The 23,058-nt window shown below is 48.5% G+C and overlaps 1 protein-coding gene across 3 annotated transcripts; it reads left to right on the plus strand.

Moving 5' to 3' along the window:
• The first annotated feature begins 193 nt into the window (after positions 1 to 193).
• On the plus strand, positions 194 to 23,058 carry LOC308575933 (SLAM family member 6-like). Of its 3 annotated transcripts, none has more exons than XM_081175099.1 (6): positions 194 to 297; positions 14,955 to 15,124; positions 17,453 to 17,788; positions 20,174 to 20,476; positions 21,311 to 21,435; positions 22,599 to 23,058. In XM_081175099.1, exons 2-6 carry the CDS (start codon positions 15,064 to 15,066, stop codon positions 22,740 to 22,742), a joined length of 969 nt encoding a protein of 322 aa, XP_081031225.1. In that variant the 5' UTR covers positions 194 to 297; positions 14,955 to 15,063; the 3' UTR covers positions 22,743 to 23,058. The 3 variants fall into 3 exon arrangements, with proteins under 3 accessions (XP_081031225.1, XP_081031227.1, XP_081031226.1); XM_081175101.1 differs by lacking the exon at positions 194 to 297 and adding an exon at positions 6,645 to 6,780; XM_081175100.1 differs by lacking the exon at positions 194 to 297 and adding an exon at positions 9,670 to 9,712.

Raw genomic sequence — 23,058 nt, forward strand, 5'->3', positions numbered from 1 at the left:
CCAGAGTGGTGAACCTGGCGGGCCGCCCCCCCCCCCCCGCGGAGTCTGCGCTCTCCTCCTCCCCGCGCTCGAAACCCCGCCGGGGCAAGGAGAGAAACAGGTACCGTCGCGCTTTTCCCTCGCGCCGGAAGTCGTTGCGCGGAAGAACCTTCTGCGTACAAGATTCGGCTCCCTGGGCCTGAGGGCGCCATTTCGTCGTCGCCTCTGGCTGGAGCGGAGCGCCCGTCGGTCCTTTCTCTCTCTCTCTCTGCGCCTTTCCTGAAGAGAGGCCTCTCCGTCCCAGGCGGGACTTCGGAAGTAAGTTGCTCGTCCGCCAAGCTCACTTTTCCGGCCTCTTTTTTCCGGGCGAGCCTCGTTCTGACTCGGGGGCAAAAAGCCGCCTCAGAAAATACCCCCCCAATCAATAACTAACTGACTAACTCACATCAGTCAATCGCCCCAAAGTCTTTTGCTGGAGCGTTTCGCCACTGACTTCGCATAGCAACTTATTAAGGCTGGTGTAAAAACATCGCTTCCATTTGGATCCCTTCCAGTCGGGATTCAGGCCTCATCATGGGACTGAAACTGCCTTGGTCGCACTGGTTGATGATCTCCGGCGGGCTAGGGACAAAGGTGAGAGCTGTTTCCTAGTTCTGCTGGATCTCTCAGCGGCCTTTGACACCATCGAGCAAAACATCCTTCTGGACCGTCTAGAGGGGCTGGGAGCTGGGGGCACTGTTATACAGTGGTTCCGCTCCTTCCTCCTGGGCCGTGTTCAGAAAGTGGTGGTGGGGGATGAGTGTTCAGACCCCTGGGCTCTCACTTGTGGGGTGCCTCAGGGTTCTGTCCTCTCCCCCATGCTTTTCAACATTTACATGCGGCCGCTGGGAGAGATCATCAGGAGGTTTGGGCTGGATGTTCATCAGTATGCGGATGATACCCAGCTCTACCTCTCTTTCAAATCAGAACCAGTGAAGGCAGTGAAGGTCCTGTGTGAGTGCCTGGAGGCGGTTGGAGGTTGGATGGCGGCTAACAGATTGAGGTTGAATCCTGACAAGACAGAAGTACTGTTTTTGGGGGACAGGAGGCGGGCAGGTGTGGAGGATTCCCTGGTCCTGAATGGGGTAACTGTGCCCCTGAAGGACCAGGTGCACAGCCTGGGAGTCATTTTGGACTCACAGCTGTCCATGGAGGCACAGGTCAAATCTGTATCCAGGGCAGCTGTTTACCAGCTCCATCTGGTACGTAGGCTGAGACCCTACCTGCCCGCGAACTGTCTCGCCAGAGTGGTGCATGCTCTGGTTATCTCCCGCTTGGATTACTGCAATGCACTCTACGTGGGGCTACCTTTGAAGGTGACCCGGAAACTTCAATTAATCCAGAACGCGGCAGCTAGACTGGTGACTGGGGGCGGCCGCAGAGACCACATAACACCGGTCTTGAAAGACCTACATTGGCTCACAGTACGTTTCCGAGCACAATTCAAAGTGTTGGTGCTGACCTTTAAAGCACTAAACGGCCTCGGTCCAGTATATCTGAAGGAGCGTCTCCACCCCCATCGTTCTACCCGGACACTGAGGTCCAGCACCAAGGGCCTTCTGGCAGTTCCCTCACTGCGAGAAGCCAAGTTACAGGGAACCAGGCAGAGGGCCTTCTCGGTAGTGGCGCCCTCCCTGTGGAACGCCCTCCCACCAGATGTCAAAGAGAACAACAACTACCAGGCTTTTAGAAGACATCTGAAGGCAGCCCTGTTTCGGGAAGCTTTTAATGTTTGATGTATTATAGTATTTTAATATTCTTTTGGAAGCCGCCCAGAGTGGCTTGGGAAGCCCAGCCAGATGGGCGGGGTATAAATTATTATTATTATTATTATTATTATTATTATTATTATTACGTTGGTTTGGCTCGGCGCCAGGGAACCTCCCGAGTTCCAAATAATAATAATAATAATAATAATAATAATAATAATAATAATAATGAAAGAAAGCAACGTGAGAAACTACAGAACTTTTACATAATGCAGTCCTCTTATATGACATATGCATCAAAGAAAGAACATGCATTTAAACCACCTAACACACATGGGAGCATGTGGAATGATGTTTTTTAAACCAGCAACTAGAAATAATTTTTGGTTTGATTATATTACTAATGTAATTAGCTGGATGTAGTTGAGGCTGTTTTTTGGGGGGGATGTTAGGGGAAAACTATTTGATTGTTTGTATTTGATTATATGTTGCTCTTATATGCAACTAATGAATGAATGAATGAAATACTTTATTGTCACTTGTACTGCACCCCAATGTAATTGGGGAAATTTACAGCTTGTATACAGTGAGATTACACAAGCACCCCCCTCTCAGCTCTCTTAGTCCTAATACCCCTCGTTTACTGACGCACACCCACCACAGGGAACCTCCGGAGTTCCAGATAATAATAATAGTAATGAAAGAAAACAACGTGAAAAACTACAGAACCTTTACATAACACAGTCCTCCTTTATGACATAGGCATCAAAGAAAGAACATGCATTTAAACCACCTAACACACAATGGGAGCATGTGGAATGATAGTTTTTAAACCAGCAACTAGAAATAATTTTTTGTTTCATTATATTACTAATGTAATTACCTGGACGTACTTGGGGCTGGTTTTTTTTGGGGGGGGGTTAGGGGAAAGCTGTATTTGATTATATGTTGCTCTTATATTCAACTAATGAATGAATAAAATACTTTATTGTCACTTGTACAACTTGTATACAGTGAGATTACACGAGCACCCCCCACTCAGCTCTTTTCATTCAGCAGCCTAACAGCCCTCGGATAGAAGCTGTTCTTTACCCTGTTGGTGCAACTAATCATGCTTCTGTATCTTCTGTTGTAGGGCAGGAGATCAAGAAAGTGCCCACTAGGGAGTGAATCATCCCTAATAAAATATTCAAAAAATAAAATAAAATAAATAATAATCATTAATAATGATTTATTAGTTATACCCTGCCCACCTGGCTGAGTTTCCCCAGCCACTCTGGGCAGCTCCCAATCGAGTGTTAAATACAAGACAGCATTTACAGTGGTACCTCAGGTTATATACACTTTAGGTTACATACGCTTCAGGTTACAGACGCCACTAACCCAGAAATAGTGCTTCAGGTTAAGAACTTTGCTTCAGGATGAGAACAGAAATTGGGGTCCGGTGGCGCATTAGCTAAAGGCCCCATTAGCTAAAGTGGTGCTTCAGGTTAAAAACAGTTTCAAGTTAAGTACGGACCTCCGGAACAAATTAAGTACTTAACCCGAGGTACCACTGTACTCCAGAGGTTGCTGAACTACACCTCCTGCCGCCCCGGTCCCTGGCCTCACTGGCCCCTGCTTTCACCAGTTGCTGCTTTTTTTGTTTTAAGAAATCTTGATTTGAAATTCAAAAAGTACGTAATTATATGTGCACTAAACATGGTGAGGCGTAAATGAGAGAAAAAGAGAAACAGAACACATGTAAAAGGGAAAACAAAGGAGGTGGGGAACCCAAAACTGCATATTTTACAAGGTTATTGTACTTCACCAGCTCTTATAATCTATTACAGTATTTGTAAGAAGGATTCCAAATATCATTGAATTTGTCCATGGCAAATCTGTGTTTATATGCAAGTTGTTCATATGTTGCGAGTTTGTACAAGTCTTCAGTCCAATCATAGAAGGGAGCCTCATTTTTATTTTCCCAGGTCATCAGGAGCAGTCTCTTTGCTGTGGTAAGGGCACGGAGCGTCCACTCGTATTGTCCTTTTGTAAGGTTCCATGTGCTGAGTATATAATTCAAGAGGATATTTTGCTTTATGAATGTAAGGTTGTTCTGTACCGTTCAGTTACCTTCGGCCAAAAATCTTTCAATATAGGACAATGAAAAAACACGTGTTTTAGAGAAGCATTATCCCTATTGCATTTCCAACAGCTAGATATCTTAGGTAGCCCTTTTTAAAAGAAAAACATAATGGGGTGCAGTATATTCTAAATATTATTTTTTGTTGTATGAGCTTCAGTTTAAAGTCCAGAGGCACCTTTGTTGTAGTTAAAACAGTTTCCCAATATGTGGTCGAAATTGAGATCTCTAATTCTTTATTCCGATCCTCCCTGTGTACCTGTATATCAAATTGGTTTGCTAATCACAAAAAATTATATATGTTGAATTATTTATGGCGGGAGCTTTTTGCCTAAGAATTAATAAACTGCTTCAATATCTCTGGGGTCTCTGAGGTTGTAAAAGCTGCTGGTCTGTAGATGGTGGTTTTTTGTCGTTTAGTCGTGTCCGCCTCTTCGTGACCCCCTGGACCAGAGCACGCCAGGCATTCCTGTCTTCCACTGCCTCCCGCAGTTTGGTCAAACTCATGTTAGTAGCTTCAAGAATACAGTGGTACCTCAGGTTACATAAGCTTCAGGTTACAGACGCTGCTAACCCAGAAATAGTATCTCCGGTTAAGAACTTTGCTTCAGGATAAGAAAAGAAATTGTGCGGTGGCGACGCAGCAGCAACGGGAGGCTCCTTTAGCTAAAGTGGTGCTTCAGGTTAAGAACAGTTTCAGGTTAAGAACGGACCTCCAGAACGAATAAAGTACGTAACCAGAGCTACCACTGAGAACACTATCCCACCATCTCGTCCTCTGTCGTTCCCTTCTTCATGTGCCCTCAATCTTTCCCAACATCAGGGTCTTTTCCAGGGAGTCCTCTCTTCTTGTGAGGTGGCCAAAGTCTTGGAGCCTCAGCTTCAGGATCTGTCCTTCCAGTGAGCACTCAGGGCTGATTTCCTTCAGAATGGATAGGTTTCTTCAGCGATCAGCCTTCTTTATGGTCCAGCTCTCACTTCCATACATCACTACTGGGAAAACCATAGCTTGCACTATACGAACCTTTGTTGGCAAGGGGATGTCTCTGCTTTTTAAGATGCTGTCTAGGTTTGTCATTGCTTTCCTCCCAAGAAGCAGGCGTCTCTTAATTTTGTGACTGCTGTCACCATCTGCCGTGATCATGGAACTCAAGAAAGTAAAATCTCTCACTGCCTCCATTACTTCCCATTCTATTTGCCAGGAGATGATGGGACCAGTGGCCATGATCTTAGTTTTTTTGACGTTTGAGCTTCAGACCATATTTTGTGCTCTCCTCTTTCACCCACATTAAAAGGTTCTTTAATTCCTCCTCACTTTCTGCCAAGTGTTTTATCTGGAGATATTGCCATTGAGTATTTGTAGGTAATCTGTATTTGTCTCTTAGGATAGACTAGGTATAAAATTCATCCTTTTCTTTTATCAACTGGTCTAATGTTAATATACCCAAATTCATCCACCTCTCCCATACAACCATTTCTTTCCTGATTTTTAAAGACGGGTTTCACCACAAAGTCATTTTATTGTGGGAGAAAAGGTCAAATTTATATTTTTTGGACATGTGGTATCACTGATGTTATTGTTTCAATAGCATCTTGAGTATTAATGTTTGTATTTAGACCCAAGTGCTACCCAGATTTCTAGAGGTGCTACATAGGAATATTCCAAAGCAGCCCAATTTGGACAGTTGTGTTCGGTTATGGGTCTCCAGAATTGTCTACCTGACAGTAAATATGCTTGGTGATACATTTCTAAGTCTGGGATCCAAAATCCTCCTCCTTTTATCAGTATTTACATTTTTTGCATAAATATTTTTTGCATAAATATTACTGGAACTGATGTGATGTGAATTGGAATTCCTCTTTAGATATAAACTAGATAGAAGAAGAAGAGTATAAAAGAAGAGTATAGAAGAAGATATAAACTAGGTATTATGTTCATTTTAAGAGCATTGACTTTTCTCCATAGGGTCAGGTTCAATGACACCCATTCAGTGCTTTTTTTCCTAAAAAAATGTTTAGGGGTATTCTCATTTTCCTACTCATATTGAAATATTGCCCCTCATTGAGGCCAAATTTAGATTCACAAAATGTTTAGGGGTGTGCATACTCTCTTCCTTGCTCCCCTGAAAATACCCCTCCTCGCTTCTGATGTCAGCTACAGGACTTCCCCTAGATATTTTCAGTTGGAAGGGACCCTAAGGGCCATCTAGTCCACCCCCTGCAATGCAGGAACTGCAGCTGAGTTTGCGTTCAAGGGAGAGGTATAGAAGGCTCAGCTCCTGGGATTCTGGCCGGGGGAGCAATGGAAGTTGAAGGAAAAGGAGAGGGCATTAAGCGGAGGATGTGTGGTTCACAGAAGCTGGAAGGGACCCCCAAGAGTCATCTAGTCAACCCCCTGCCATGTGGGAATCCACCAAGTGCCTGGGGAAGCTGCCTGCCATGGCTTGGACCTGAGGGACTGCCCCCCCCAGGAAGCCAGGACCCTCTGCAACACACCACACCTCCTCCCCACCCCTGACGTTCTGCCTTCTAACCTGCCCTCCTCGCTTGGGCCCCTATTTCCTCAGCGCCTGCACCAGCTCCTGGTCAAACTTGGCAGACCAGGCGGTGACTGAGAGGCCCAGGCCGAAGGCAAGGAAGCGAGAGAGGTGGCCCTGGGGGAAAGGGGGGAGAAGACACTATATATAAAGCAGACTTTGCGAGACTCCGAAAAGGAAGAGCAACCTGAAGCCTTCTCCATCCCTGCTTACCTGGCCAGCGCCCACCTCAACCACCTGGCAGCACCAGGTGCCAGGGAGGGACCCCCTGGTGACTTCTGGGAGGGGCAGTGGCTGCTTCCCAGAAGAGGGAGAGGAGGAGGATGGGCACCAGCAGCAGGAGAGGAAACCAGGTGTGGCTGGAGGAAGAGGTGGAAGGGAGTGTGCAAAGGTAAGAAAAAAATAATACTAACAAATGTATACCCTGCTTTTCCCCCGACTCAGGGCAGCTTACAGATAACAAAAACAGCTGAAAACATATGGGGCAGACAATAAGAATAAAACAAGCATTAACAGAATTAAAACTATGCATGTATGTACAGTCATACTTTGGGTTATAGATGCTTCAGGTTGCGCACTGCGTCAAACCCGAAAGTACCGGAACGGGTTAGTTCTGGGTTTCAGTGCTCGCGCATGCGCAGAAGTACTAAATTGCTATTTGTGTGTGCGTAGAAGTGCCGAATTGCGACCCACGCATGCACAGACGCGGCACTGCAGGTTGCGAATGTGCCTCCTGCACGGATCACGTTTGCAACCCGAGTGTCCACTGTATATACCGTATTTTTCGTCCCATAGGACGCACCTAGTTTTTTTGGGGGGGAAATAAAGGGGAAAAAATTCCCTTTATTTCCCCCCCAAAAGCAGGTTGGGGAAACAGAACCAGGTCGAGGAACAGCGGGATGGCGGCGCTGCGCCTCCCTGCTGTCCCCCGAGCTTGTGGGGCTGGCCGGTCTGCCTGGCGCGGGGGGCGCTCTGCTTCAGGGCGTCCCGCCCGCCGGGCGGCAGGCTGCTATCCGCAGCGTGGGGAGCCTTGCGGGGAACTCCTGCAAGGCTCCCCACGCTGCGGATGTCTGCCTGGCGCGGGGGGCGCTCTGCTTAAGGGCGCCACGCCCGCCGGGCGGCAGGCTGCTATCCGCAGCGTGGGGAGCCTTGCGGGGAACTCCTGCAAGGCTCCCCACGCTGCGGATGTCTGCCTGGCGCGGGGGGCGCTCTGCTTCAGGGCGCCCCTCGCGCCGGGCAGCAGGCTGCTATCCACAGCGTGGGGAGCCTTGCGGGGGAACTCCTGCAAGGCTCCCCACGCTGCGGATGTCTGCCCGGCACGAGGGGCGCTCTGCTTCAGGGCGCCCCTCGCGCTGGGCAGCAGGCTGCTATCCGCAGCCCAGACATCCCTGCCGGACCTCCCATAGAGCTACCTAGGCTGTGGATGTGTTCCTGAAGCCTGGAGAGCGAGAGGGGTCGGTGCGCACCAACCCCTCTCGCTCTCCAAGCTTCAGCAAAAGCCTGCATTCGCCCCATAGGACGCACCCAGATTTCCCCTTCATTTTTGGAGGTGAAAAAGTGTGTCCTATAGGGCGAAAAATACGGTATGTCTCTATCTCCCATCAGATGTCAAGAAAATAAACTAGTATCTGGCTTTTAGAAGACATCTGAAGGCCGCCCTCTTTAGGGAAGTTTTCAATGTTTGAAGTTTTATTCTGTTTTTAATGTTCTGTTGAAAGCCACCCACAGTGGCTGGGGAAACCTGGCCAGATGGGTGGGGTAGAAATAATAAATTATCATCTATCAATTCATGTTCTGTTAAAAACACAGAGATAATCACAATAAAAATGGCACATTAAAAGTAACATTAAAAACAAATCCCTGCAGGAAAAATCCAAGGAAGTCATTGTTCACGCCAGGCATAGCTGACTTGTGGATCTCTCTACCGCAGGAGGCAGCAATGGCCGCCAGTCCCAGGGGCTCTGCTTTGCCTCCACGGTCAGAGGCAGACGTGCTTCTGTATGCCAGTTGCTGGTTGGCCGCCTGGAGGCTGGGCTCGCCCTTTGGCCTGATCCAGCAGCCTGGCTCTTCTGCCGTCCTCATGGAAGCTCCAGGTGCAGAGGCAGTCTATCTCGATTCCTCGTTTCTTGGGAATTGGCTAGGCGGGGCACTGGCTGGATCCAGGGGCTTTTACACTCCATGAATGAGTAAATACAGGGGCTGGCAGAAGCCGCTCTCCTTTATTGAAATGGGGTTTTATGGCAGCTGGAGCTCAGCGTTCTTGGAGCCTCCACGAAGGTCTGCCGGGTGGCTGATGACGCCCGGCTCTCGATTTTGCTTATGAAAATTCTATCTATTATTTTGGGGTTTTTCTTTCTAATGGCCATGTCTCTTTCTGCTCCCTTCTAGGAGAAGCGGGCATAGAGATACGGCAGGTCCCGGCGGGGGGGTGGGGGGAGAAGGAGGAGCGAGAACAAACCACCCCAGTATTGCAGAGAGAAGGGATTTTGTGTAAAGAAAGTAAATCGCCCTAGACAAACTTCCGGTCTGAAACGGAAGCTGTGGCCTTGGAGGGGTGGCCGCTCTATCTCATGGCACGTCTACGGTCCGCGTTCCTCCAGCAAGCCCCGCCCCTACTCTTTCCTGGGGCCCAAGAGTCGCCTGGACTCTTTCCTGTTCTTATTTCCTGCTCTTTCCTGTTCTTATTCCCAGGAGGGCCTTTCATAGGAGCTTCCTTCCCAGATGGAATAAAAACAATAAAAATATAAATATTATTTATTCCCCGCCCACCCGGCTGGGCTTCCCCAGCCACTCTGGGCAGCATCCGACAAGGTATTAAAATACAGTAAGGCATCAAACATTAAAAGCTTCCCTAGACAGGAGACACTTTCTCCAGGCTTAAGCTGTGAAACGAGGAGAATTCTATAGTGTTGGGCAAATGCTTCCTTGGTAGAGCTGTCAAAGTTTTCCTTTTTTGAAGGGGAATTCCCTTATTCCGTATAGGATTCCTCGCAAGAAAAGGGAAAAGTGGACAGCTATGCTTCCTGGGCTTTTGGGGGGGGGGATATAGCCGAGGGCGGAGGCAAATCAAGATCCATTTCTTCCTTCCTTCTCTGTGCTATACCTCCGTTCTGATGATGCAGAAATGATGTAGTGATGGTGGGAGAGGGCACTAATAAAAGTGAGGAGCACGTTTTTGGAGGGGTCTGACTCTCTCTTTGCAAGGAGTGCGGACCCTGCTAAAGCAGTTTTGCTTGCAAATAAAGGTCCGGCTTTGCGCCTTGGTCTTGCCCTCCTTTCACCTGGCGGGTTCACGGAATCCCCTAAGGACTGGAGAGCAGCCGGTGAGCAGAAGAGCGAAGGGCGAACCCCACCATCCCTCCTCCTCCTCCTCCATCTCGCCACCCCTCCAGTCCAGTCCCTGAAACGGGGCTTGGACTAGATTAAGGTTGCCATATTCCCCAAGGGGGAAATCTTTGCAGCTGTTAAAAAAAACCCAACGAAACAATGACTGGGGGAAGCCCCTTCCTTCTCTGAGGCGGGACCTCCTGCAGTCCTGCCTTCCTCTTGCATCTCGCCACCCTTCCAGTCTCCAGTCTCCAAAACATGCCTCCCATTGGTTTGGCGGCTCAGGTGCCGCCGCCTCCCCCGCCCCTTTTCTCTGCGCATGGTAACGTGGGAGAGGAAATATCCGCACCGGGCTTTCATCCTTGCGCTCCTTTCTCCCCGCTCTCTCTCCTTCCTTCGCCATGCAGAGGCGAGCGCGGGGCTCTGGGCTCTCCGATCCGCGTAGCGCCTCGGCCGCGAAGAAAGTTTGCAAGGAACTTTTTTTTTTTTTGCAAAAAATCAAAAAATTCCTTCCAGTAGCACCTTAGAGACCGGCGAAGTATGTTCTTGGTACGAGCTTTCGTGTGCATGCACACCATAGCTGTCAACGTTTCCCTTTTCTCAAGGGAAGTTCCCTTACTCCTAATAGGATTCCTCGCAAGAAAAGGGAAAAGTGGACAGCTATGATGTACACTTCTTCAGATACACACACACTCTCGCTCTCTCTATATAAGGGTCTGGTGACTTCCTCTTTCAGTGTATCTGGAGAAGTGTGCATGCACACGAAAGCTCATACCAAGAACAAACTCAGTTGGTCTCTAAGGTGCTACTGGAAGGAATTTTTTTTTTTCCTTTCAGTTCGGAGAAAAGGCTCATGCAACTCCCTGCAATGCAGGAAATCGTTTTGCCTTGAGTCTCGCTCCCCCGACTGAGCCACCTTGGGGAGTTGGTGAAGTTATATGGGCAGAGAAGTTTTCCTCCCTCTCTCCTGACACTAGAACTGGGGCGGCGGGGGGGGAACAGCCAGTGAAGTTGAACGTGGAAAAAAAAATAAGGACAGATATATTTTAAAAACCCGATCCTTCTTGACGCAGCACAGAGTTAAACTAGGGAGCTCCCTCTTGCATGTGGCTGTGATGGCTCTAAAACTTAATCAACTGTTTGTTTGGTGTTTTGTTTTATTTGGAATGTTTTTTACTGGATTAATAGTCGGTGTTTGCCGCCCTGAGACTGGTCTTGGCCGGGGAGGGTGGGGTATAAATAAAAATTTATTATTATTATTACTAAAAGGGGTTTAGGCAAATTCATGGAGGAGGAGATGGCTGTGGATCGCAACTAGGCAAGAGAGCTTTGTGCTATCTCCTTTTTCAGTCTGAGGCGGCAGCCGGCAGCGCCTCTGAATGAGAGTTGCAGGAAACTTGGAAGGCAGAGTGCCGGACAGCAGAGTGGCAGCAGTCTTTCCACTCGGGGGTTTCCGTCTCCTTACAACAGCTCCAGTCCATTCTTGGCTGTTTGCAGGACCATTTATATCACGCCACCCAACGTCAGTGAAACAGTGACGCCTGTTTCAGTGTCTCTCAAGAAGTATGCATGCACACGAAAGCGTATACCAAGAACAAACTTAGTTGGTCTCTAAAGTGCTACTGGACAATTTATTATTATTTTTATATTTTTCCACCCAACATCAGTGTGTGACGTTTCTTCTCCTGTTCCCAGCTGGTCTCCCCCCCTCACAGTTTCATCATCAGGTAGCAGTGGCGTAGCGTGGGGGGTGCCAGGGGTGCCGGCCACACCGGGCGCAACATCTGGGGGGGGCGCGAGTCCAGAGGGAAGGGACAAGTTCCTTCCTCCGCCGGGCTCCCCGCCGCCACCGCCAGCCTTGCGCCCTAGTGCGCGTCCCCCACCGCCGCTGCGGCTGCGCTCCACTCACTGCTCGCAGGAGGAGCAGCCACTGCAGCAGCGCCGACGCCGCCACCGACGCCTGGCCGGGCACGGGCAGCCTCCGCACCCCGGCGCTGCCGCCATCCCCTCGGCCCAGCCACAGGCGACGGCTGCTTCTGCCGACTGGGAGGGAGGAGAGCTCCGAGGGGCCTCGCCGCGCCCTGTGCTCCCCAAAACCCTCCGAGAGGAAGCCGGCGGGCGGGCGAGGGTCTCCCGGCAGAAGGGGGCGCCGCTGGCTCCGGCTCTCAGCGCAAATCTCAGCCGCGGGGGGGGGGCGAGGACGGAGCACGGCTGGAAGCCCCCGGACCCGGCCTGAAGGAGGAGAGGCGCTCGCCAAGCCCGGATCTGGAGCTCCACCTACAGCCCAAGGAGAGGAGGGGGCAGGGAGGCGCCCGAGGGGAGGGGGCTTCGGCTGCCTCGGCCCGCGGGGGCTCCGCAAATAATAAATTTAATAAATTCCTGCTGAGCCTTTTTGGGGGGGTCCTTGGCTCCTTCGCTCGCCCCCAGCCCCAGTGGCGTAGCGTGGGGGGTGCAGGGGGCCGGGCGCAACATCTGGGGGGCGCTCGCTCGCACTCGAGTGCTAAAATCCACGGGTTAGGGGGCGCAAATTACTTGCCTTGCCCCGGGTGCTGACAACCCACGCTAAGCCAATGTCAGGTAGCTCATCTCATTGAAATGGGAAAACACCAGCCTTCTGTGCAGCTTTTGACAAGAGCGGAGCTTCTGGTATAAGGCTAGCTTCCTTTTGTGGTGCTGTGTGGCAGCTTTTACATTGCCGCCACCACCTCCAAGCTCCCCCCCCCCCATTGCAGGCACCACCAGTGTTATGTACTGAAGTTCTCACCCTGGGCCAGCAGGGTGATACTGTACATAGTTATGCAAATGAAGGATCAAAAGTGACGTTCAATGATTGGATAGTTTTAGAAAGTTGTTACAGTAACGTGGTACTGGAGCTCTATATAAGCAGGCTGACTGAGCCCTTCAGCTCAGTTCTGTTCTGGCCTGTGAATAAACAAGAGCTGTTTGAAGAATTGCTGTGTCGTCTGATATGTTCACCCACAACTTAACAACCAGCACTCCCAACAGCTGCTTATGGAGGCCAGCTTGGGTGGGTGGGTTTCTCTCTCTCTCTCTTATAATATCTTTATTGGTTTTTACAAATATTTCCATCATAACGTCAATTTTACAAATAAAATAAAGAAACATTTGGCTATATTAGCCGGGAACTTCCCTCATCCTCGACTAATGGTTTTCCAACTTGATCTCTAATATGCATTTTATAAATAATAAATAATTTTTATTTATACCCCGCCCTTCCCAGTTCAGAAAATTGGGCTCAGGGCGGCTAACAACAAATTTAAAACACTTAATTGATGCAACAAAAAACAGCATAAAATACAGTATAAAACGTGAATAACAATAAATTCAGAATTCAAAAATCAATTTGGGGGAAATCCATCCAATAAACATTAGATGATTGCCAGGGCTAGCTGGCTACATTAGTCCCATTTGGGGCAGCGAGGAGACCAGGGGAGAATTAGCTGTGGGATCCCACAGCGGGTAATCATAAAAAGGGGAGAGGGCGTTTTTTCGGGTGGCGGACTGCTGAAACCTGGAAGTACCGGAATGGGTTACTTCCGGGTTTTGGCGGGCGCGAATGTGCAGAAGCGCCGAATCGCAACCCATGCATGCGCAGACACAGGTCCTCCAAGACCGTGATGAACAATAATGGAGGTAACGGACAACTCTGCCTAGTACCTTTTGTAATTTCAAGGCGTGGGTGGGTTTCTCTACTCGCCCCTGGAACACCCCAAGGAAGCAAGGGGGCAGGCCAGGGGCAAGTAGAGGAGTCCAGGAGCAGCGTCCGGAGTGCTGGTGAGCGGGGGGCGGACTGGGCTGCCAGCCCTGACCTGGGGCAGCTTGCCACCCAGGCAGGTTTCTTCACTCTGCCTACTCAGGGAGCTGGCCCTGCCCCACTTTTCAACTTAAAAATGAGGAAAGCTGGTCAAAGTCATTGACACCCTTGCTTATCCGGAACCCCCCCAACCCCCCCCACCCCTCCATTGAATCATAGAACTGCAAAGTTGGAAGGAGTCCTGTGGGTCAACCCCCTGCAATGCAGGAATCCCAACTGAAATATGCTCGGAGTCGAGAGTGGATTTCATGCTCTTTAGTGGTGAGGAGGAATGGAAGTTCCCCCAGGATGTCTGCTTTATATTCCTTATTTACACAATGGGCCCCACGTGATTGGCTAATTCCGGGATTCTCCTGTAGGCCAATCAGGTTGTGGATTCCCTTCCACCTGGAGCTGGATTGGGTGGCTCCTGTGGACCAATCAGACTGCTGCATTCTGGATCCTATTGTTCTAGGACCAATCAGACTGCTGCATTCTGGGTCCTATTGTTCTAGGACCAATCAGTCTGCAGCGTTCTGGATCCTATTGTTCTAGGACCAATCAGACTGCTGCATTCTGGATCCTATTGTTCTAGGACCAATCAGACTGCTGCATTCTGGGTCCTATTGTTCTAGGACCAATCAGTCTGCAGCGTTCTGGATACTATTGTTCTAGGACCAATCAGACTGCTGCCTTTTGGATCCTATTCAACTCAGTACATAACATCAACTATCACACCCAAGGAATACGGAGAGGTGAATCACGAACTAAACAACTCTATAGATGGCTTGCGAAAATTCATTCACAATAATGTAGGACATTTCAACTCCTTCTAATGCATCTACAATGCAAAAATTTCAATAACAATGACAGACGCAGCTCACGATTTTGAAGCCAAACAGTCCAGGTATTCCTGAAATAAGTCTGTGAGAATCACTATGTATACTTGTGCTGGTGTGATCCCAACGGAACTCCAACGATGAGAGACCCAGATTTCAATCTCTGTTTCGTGATTCTCCTGGTCGGCCCGAAAAGGAACCCTAAATGATGCCTAACTTGCTTATAAGAAGTTATTCATTAGTTCCTTGAGATGCATTGTGGGGAATGTCTGTGGGAGAACAACAGCATGAACCAGAACGAATGTAGCCTTTGGTGGGGCCAGGAGAAGTTCCCCATGCTGGGGTTAAGCCATGGGACAGGTGCAGTCCCTTTGAGCATGTGCAGAGTGCGTGTCATGGAGCTACATTAGCCATCCTCCATACAGTTAGCATTAGAAGAAATACCTGTATTCTCCAGCCTGAATTCCAGGCAGACTTGGTGAACGGGGAGGGTGGTGTCTAGGCCAGGGCTTTCCTGGGGAAACCAGAATGGAGAGAGATTTACACCCTTACACCCCCTACATTTAGGGTGTCTTCTCTTTTCAGACAGGTGCTTGCGATAGAGGGACTGAAGACGTGAATCTCTGTTCCAGACTCCCAGGTTCCGATCTGCAGAGACCAAAATCGTGTGCAATCGCCTCCTGACGGGCCAAGCATGGGTGGCAGAAGATTCAAGTTTTTACTACACTTTGGAATAGTCATCAACCTTCTCTTTGGTAAGTCCTCCAATTGCCATAGAAGGTCTGTCGCTCAGGTCTGATGGCATTGCCAGGGAGGGTTGATAGGGGCGACCCCAATCAAAAGCCTGGAGAAGTTCTGCCAGTCTGTACACAAAACAAAGCTAAATATACCACATCAAGGGAAGTCATGTTGTTGTTGTTGTTGAGTCATTTAGTCGTGTCCACCTCTTCATGACCCCCTGGACCAGAGCACGCCAGGCACTCCTGTCTTCCACTGCCTCCCGCAGTTTGGTCAAACTCATGCTGGTAGCTTCGAGAACACTGTCCCACCATCTTGTCCTCTGTCGCCCCCTTCTCCTTGTGCCCTCCATCTTCCTCAGCATCAGGGTCTTTTCCAGGGAGTCTTCTCATGAAGTGGCCAAATTCTTGGAGCCTCATCTTCACGATCTGTCCTTCCAGGGAGCACTCAGGGCTGATTTCCTTCTGAATGGAGAGGTTTGATCTTCTTGCCGTCCATGGGACTCTCAAGAGTCTCCTCCAGCACCAGAATTCAAAAGCATCCATTCTTCGGCGATCAGCCCTCTTTATGGTCCAGCTCTCACTTCCATACATCACTACTAGGAAAACCATAGCTTTTACTATACGGACCTTTGTTGGCAAGGTGATGTCTCTGCTTTTTAAAGGAAGTCATAGTCCCACTCTATTCTGCCTTGGTCAGAGCACACCTGGAATACCTTGTCCAATTCAAGGGCACCACAGTTTAAGAAGGATGTTGACAATCTGGAACGCGTGCAGAGGAGAGAGATCAAGAGGGTGAAGGGTCTGGAAACCAAGCCTTATGAGGAGCGGTTAAAGGAGCTGGGTGTGTTTAGCCTGGAAAAGAGGAGAATCCTCCAGAAAAACAATCTCTCAAAGGACCTCTTGATGGCATTTTACCATTGTACTGTGGAGAGTGTATTAACTTATGGTCTGTGTGTGTGGTTTGGGAGCTGCACGGTCAGGGAAAAAACCAATGCTGTCCAGGGTTGTAAAGACTGCGGAGAGAATAATTGGGTGCACTCTTCCCACCTTGGATCAAATCTACGCTTCCAGGTGTCATAAGAAAGCTGCAGAGATAGCGCAGGATAGTACGCACCCCGGAAATGATCTCTTTCAGCTTCTGCCTTCTGGAAGAAGGTCCAGGGTTATAAAGACTAGGACCAGCCACCTGAGAAACAGTTTCTATCCAAATGCGATTTTGGTTTTAAATGCAGTGTAAGAAGTCTCTATGGGAGTATATTGTATTTAATTATGGGGTATCAGAGTTTTTAGGGGGCTAACCAGGCTGGGATAGCTGGGATAGCAGGCTTGTGGGTTTTTGAATGTCTGATGTAGATTTTTTTTCAATTTTGTTGTTCTGTATGGGACAATGACAGTAAAGATTATCGTATCGTATCGTATCGTATCGTATCGTATCGTATCATATGAAAGCCATCATCAAATATCTCAAGGGCTGTCACATGGAGGAGGGAACCAGCATGTTTTTTTCTGCTCTGGAGGGGAGGACTCGAACCCATGGCTTCAGGTTACAAGAAAGGAGATACTGACTAAACATCAGGAAGAACTTTCTGACAGGAAGAGCTGTTCGGCTGTAGAATGGTCTCCCTCGGGAGGTTGTGGACTCTCCTTCCTTGGAGGTTTTTAAGCATAGGTTGGATGGCCATCTGTCATGGGTACTTGAGTTTAGATTCTTGCCTTGTGGGGGTTGGACTAGATGACCCTTAGGATCCCTTCCAACCCTTCATTTCTATGGTTCTATGATTTTTTTATTCGAAATTATTTTGGGTGATTGTATTTTTTGCAAGTATATGTTTTGTAGGGACGCGGGTGGTGCTGTGGTCTAAACCACAGAGCCTAGGGCTTGCCGATCAGAAGGTCGGCGGTTTGAATCCCCACGATGGGGTGAGCTCCCGTTGCTCGGTCCCTGCTCCTGCCAACCTAGCAGTTCAAAAGCATGTCAAAGTGCAAGTAGGTACTGCTCCAGCGGGAATGTAAACGGCGTTTCCGTGTGCTGCTGTGGTTCGCCAGAAGCAGCTTAGTCATGCTGGCCACATGACCTGGAAGCTGTACGCCGGCTCCCTCGGCCAGTAAAGCGAGATGAGCGCCACAACCCCAGAGTCGGCCATGACTGACCTAATGGTCAGGGGTCCCTTTACCTTTACCTTATACGTTTTGTAACTCTTGGACTACAACTCCCATCACCCGTAGCTAGCAGGACCAATAGTCAGGGATGATGGAAACTGTAGTCTTTGTAGTCCAAAAACTGGCGACCCAAGTTTGAGGAATATGGCCTTATTTCCTTCCTTCCTTTTCTTTGCTTATCAGGAACTGGACTCACAGCACAGAATTCTCCCCCTACTCGTTTGAATGAGCTCCAGGGAGGATTGGCTTTGCTTCATATAAACATCCCCCCAGGAATAACAGTGGGCATAATCAAATTGGATTTCCAGTCCCGGACGGGCGAGATCAACCAACTTGTTGAAATAAATGGAACGTTGAAATATACCAGTGACCGGTTGGGGCAGCGGCTCACAATGGTCAATGAGACCACCCTGAAGATCAGCCACCTACAAATGGAAGACAGTGGCCTCTACAAGGTCCGTGTGAGGTTTAAGGAAGTAGCCTTCTCTCCAACGTACTTGTTCTACCTCACCGTCTCTGGTAAGCAATTATTCTAAGATCCTTCTCTGCCTCTGGTGGAACCGAACGTGGAACCTAAGAACCCAAGAAGAGCGTTCTGGATCAGGCCCATGGCCCATCTTGTCCAGCCTCATCTTCTCACACTGGCCAGCCAGATGCCCATGTGAAAACAGCAAGCAGGATTCGGACACAAGAGCCCTTTCCTCTCCAGTGGTTTCCAGCAAGAGGGTATTCAGAAGCCTAGCTGCCTCTAGCTGTAGTGAACGCCACCAACTCAGGTGGCTTTAAAATAGGGCCAGGCAAGTGAATGGAGGATATCGATGGATACTAGCAATGATGGCTAGGGTCTACTTCCTCCGTTGGGGGCAGTGAGCTTCTGAGTCCCCGCTGCCAGGAATCCCAGGTGGAGAGAGTCTGCTGTTGTGGGTCAGGTCCTGCATGTGGGCACCTGGTTGGCCACCGTGAGGGAAGGCTGTTGGACTAGATGAGCCCCTTTGGTCCGATCCTGCTGATGGGTGCTTCTGATGTTCTTACATTGCAGCTATATTTTTTTTTTTGGGGGGGGAGCCAAGTTTAAAGCCCTAAACAGCCTTGGCCCAGTAGACCTGAAGGAGCGTCTCCATCCCCATCGTTCTGCCCGGACACTGAGGTCCAGCTCCGAGGGTCTTCTGGCAGTTCCCTCCCTGCGAGAAGCCAAGTTACAGGGAACCAGGCAGAGGGCCTTCTTGGTGGTGGCACCCGCCCTGTGGAACGCCCTCCTACCAGATGTCAAGGAAATAAACAACTACCTGACTTTTAGAAGACATCTGAAGGCGGCTCTGTTTAGGGAAGTTTTTAATGTTTGATGTTGTGGCTTTTTAAATTAATATTCTGTTGGGAGCTGCCCAGAGTGTCTGGGGAAACCCAGCCAGATGGGCGGGGCATGTATGTATGTATAAATAATAAAAAATATTAACAATAAATTAATAATAAGAAGAATAAGTTCTGGAAAGCCCTGGTGCAAAAACAGCGTAGGTTTTTCATTCATTTAAGGAGGGGAACCAAGATGACCAAGGGTCTGAAAACCAAGCCTTATGAGGAAGGTTGAGGGTGTTGGGGATGTTTCGCCTGGAGAAGAGCGGAGGGCCCGGTGACACGAGAGCCACCTTCAAATATCTGAAGTGCTGTCACAGGGAAGATGGAGCGCGCTTGTTTTCTGCTGCTCTGGAGGGCAGGACCTGAACGAATGGATTCAAATGGCAAGAAAGGATATTCTGACTAAATAATAATAATAATAATAATAATAATAATAATAATAATAATAATAATTTATTTGTACCCCACCCATCTGGCTGGGTTTCCCCAGCCACTCTGGGCGGCTTCCAACAAAGTATTAAAATACAGGCCCTCAGCGCTGGACCTCAGTGTCCGGGCAGAACGATGGGGGTGGAGACGCTCCTTCAGGTCTACTGGGCTGAGACTGTTTAGGGCTTTCAAGGTCAGCAACAACACTTTGAATTGTGCTCAGAAACATACTGGGAGCCAATGAAAAGTTTTCAGGACCAATGTTATATGGTCCTGGCAACCACTCCCAGTCACTGGTTTAGCTGCCGCATTCTGGATTAATTTCAGTTTCCGGGTCACCTTCAAAGGTAGCCCCACATAGAGTGCATTGCAGTAGTCCAAGCGGGAGATAACTAGAGCAAAGACCAAACCTTTGAAATAGCTTTCTGACAGTAATAACTGTTCAGTGGTGGAACGGTCTCCTTCAGAAGGTGGTGGACTCTCCTTCCTTGGGGGTTTTGAAGCAGAGGTAGATGGCCACCTGTCAGGGGTGATCTAGTTGAGATTCCTGCATGGAGCTGGGAGTACAGGACCCTTGGAAATCCTTTCTACAACTCTATGATTCATTTTTTAAAAAATAAATTTTTATTAGTTTCTCAACATATCATTTTCATCAATAATTAAACATACTTTTATATCTTATACCATTTTTTGACTTCCATCAATCACATCTGAAAATTTTCCAATCTATTCACTTAATATACATTTCTTACTTTTATTATTACTTTTAACTCTCATAACTCATATCTCTATTCTTTCTCTACTTTGCAATGTTTCATATATTTCTCCTTACAAAACTTCCTGTAGTCCTACTAGCGTAATTTGTTGATTACAGTTGCTCTTCAAATAGTTCGTGTACGTCTTCCAATCTTCTGTGAATCTCTGGTCCTTCAGGTTTCCAATCCTTCCTGTCATTTTGTCCAATTCTGCATAGTCCATTATTTTCGTCTGCCATTCTTTTGTCGGAATTTCTTCTTGCTTCCATTTCTGGGCTAACAATACTCTTGCCACTGTTGTTGCATATAAGAACAATTTAACATCTTGCCTGTTAATATCCTCACCTATATAATTCATTTTTAACAGCTCCAGTGCCAAAGCCGCAGATCACTCTGCTAAACGTCTTCAAGACTTCAGAGGGCGTCAACGTGACCCTGCAGTGTCTGGTACCTGGAGAGGAAAAGATTGACATCTCCTGGGAAAGAGGGGACCCCGCCAGCCCCTTGGAAGAAAGCTCAGATAGGCACCGCCTCTCTGGCAATGACACTGTTCTAGAGTTGTTCTGGCAAACCTGTTCCACAAACTCCACCATCATCACCTGCCAAGCCAGCAATGCTGTCGATCGGAAGAATGCCTCATATGACTTGAGCAGCATCCCCGAGTGTGAAGGTGTGCACCTTCTTTTCCCCATTATGCACTGCTTGCAATAACTTTTATTTCCCCGAGCCTTTGAGGCAGTAGCAGTGGATGCAAAATCAGGCTGAGAATTTTTCCACCTTGGTTTTTAAATATTTGAGTGTTGCGATTTGGCGATTTGATGGCAATTTGGATGGCCGACTGTTCAGGGATTCTTGAACTGTCCAGGGATTCTTGAGCTGCATTGCTGGGGGTTGGACTAGATGAGCTCTGGGGCTCCCTTCCAGTTCTGCAATTCTATTATGTCACCTACTCTGCGAGTGTATTAACTAAGTTGAAATGAAATGCAGCTTATCTCTTAAAGCGCTGTACAGTGGTACCTCTGGATGCGAGTAGAACAGAACACGCGACTGTGCGTGCATGGGTCGTGTTTCGCCGCTTCAGCGCATGCGTGTGGCGTCATTTTGAGAGTCTGCGCATGCATGAGCGGTGAAACCCAGAAGTAACACGCTCCGTTACTTCCGGGTTGCCGCTGAGTGCAACCCAAAAGCGCTCAACCTGAAGCACATTTAACCTGAGGTATGACTGTATTCAGTTTGAGTAATGAGCTGTTAAGTTGCTTCCCTGAAAACTGGACTTTGGCTTCCAGTATTCCAAAACTGCAAAATTGGGATGGAGTGTTCGGCAGTCCAGGCAGCTGTGTGGTATATACTGCATTTGCTCAGCTAAAAAAGCAAATTAAGGTTTTGTGACAGCCCAACTCTCATTCTGCGTGGAGAAAAGCTGAAATCAGTTCACAGTCTTTTCTGATGCCCTCCGTTGTTCTTGCTGTCGCCCTCAAGGGAGAATTTTTGCTTATTATTGCAGGTGCAAATCGGAATAATTTTTGGATTATTTTGGGGAGTATTTCTGGGAGCATGGCTGCTATAATTCTCATTGCTGTTGGACTCATCTGTTGGAAGCAGAAAGCATTAACATCCATATTGCAAAAGGTAGGAATGTGTGTGCGCGCGTTATTCTTCTGCTCCTCTCATCTGAGTTTGGGTTGCCACTTATTGTTTTCCCTTCCTCTTTGTTTATCCTGAGAGGCAGAATCTGGCAAGTTCCTCCAAATGATGTGTTTCATTTTACATGCCACAGTTTTTACATCTGCAAGGCCAAAGGCACAATTGGGTGCCAGCTGATATTAATGTTCTTCTAGCGCTTTCTCTCAAGTACCGTATTTTTCGCCCCATAGGACGCACCGCCCCATAGGACGCACCTAATTTTTGTTTTTTGGGGGGGAGGAAATAAAGAATTTTTTTTTATTTCCCCCCTAGGCACGGGGCAGGTGCGGGGAAGCCTGAGCTTCCCCCGACCCCAGCCCCCAGAACAGCCTGCTATCCGCAATCCTAGGGGGCCGCGCCGGTCTCCCCAGGCTTGCGGAGAGCTGCGTGGAGCCCGGGCGCCCTCTTCAGCGCGTGCCAGGCTTCGGAATGCAGGCAGCTCTGCGCAACCCTCTGGGGCCCGGCGCGGCTTCCTGGAACAGAGCTGCTGGAAGCCTGGGAAAGCCTGCATTCGCCCCATAGGAGGCACCCAGATTTCCCCTTCATTTTGAAGGGGGAAAAGTGCGTCCTATGGGGCGAAAAATATGGTATTTCCGAATAAGGTTGGAACTCCACAAAGATTTGAATCCTCTTTACAAAACTGCTTTTAAAAAGAAGGGTGTGTGTGAAGGAGGAGTGTGCTTTGTTCTGCCTGCCAAAATGGGAGGCTTCTGGCTGATAAACAACCCACAAGTTTCAAGGTTTCCACATTTAAACCCATTAGTGAATATTCCTGGGTTATTTTCAGGAAGTCTGAGGCTTAAGGATTTCCAGCAGAGGAACGTGTCCCTCTACCAGTGGGGGGAGGAAAAGTGCTGCCCCACCTGCCACCCACTGTGTGTGTGTGTGTGTGTGTGTGTGTTGTATTGTGTGCTGAGATTCCTCCTGTCTGGTTGATGGAGCTCCTTTGTAGCACCATGCCCAGGACGCCAGTTGTGCCTGGGTTTAGGTGGGCTCAATTCTGTTTTAGGAGCTGGTGCCAGGCCCAGCACACTAGAGCCTCTTAAGTCTCACCCAAGGATCCTCACCATCAACTTAATCGACAGCCCTGTTTCTTCCTTTGCCTGCAGGTTTTCTGCCACAAGAATTCTACATCCAATGCAACTGAATTGCAGGAAGTGGTAACTTCACCAAGTGCCTCTCAAAATGGCTATTCAAAATGTCCACCTTCGGAGCCAGATGAAACCAGTGACTCCACCCCACAGACCACTTGAAAACTCCTGATAGGTCTTGGCAGACCTCTTCCTGATTTTTGCAAAGTACTGTGCCAAGTACTGTTTTTAATTCGATTTTTATTACTTCCCTTATTTCTTATATTGCATTTTGTTGCATTACAATCTGCACTGGATATAATTCAAATTGCAATGCAGTACAATGCAATACAAGGAATAAATGGAACAGTAAAATGTTCAATGTGAATATTTAATGTGATGGATGGTGCCATCTCCTGCCTGCAAGCACAAATTCACAGACAACCCACAGGGCACCTGTCTGCTCAAAAGATTCCAAAATACTCTTCTTGGAGGTTCT

The sequence above is a fragment of the Podarcis bocagei genome (genome assembly GCF_964188305.1).
Source record: "Podarcis bocagei genome assembly, chromosome: 16".
Classification (NCBI taxonomy): domain Eukaryota; kingdom Metazoa; phylum Chordata; class Lepidosauria; order Squamata; family Lacertidae; genus Podarcis; species Podarcis bocagei.

Coding starts and splice junctions, on each gene's coding strand:
- LOC308575933 (XM_081175099.1), top strand. CDS start 15,064: ATGGGTGGCAGAAGATTCAAGTTTTTACTACACTTTGGAATAGTCATC. Junction 15,125..17,452: donor AGTCATCAACCTTCTCTTTG/GTAAGTCCTCCA, acceptor TTTGCTTATCAG/GAACTGGACTCACAGCACAG. Junction 17,789..20,173: donor GTTCTACCTCACCGTCTCTG/GTAAGCAATTAT, acceptor CATTTTTAACAG/CTCCAGTGCCAAAGCCGCAG.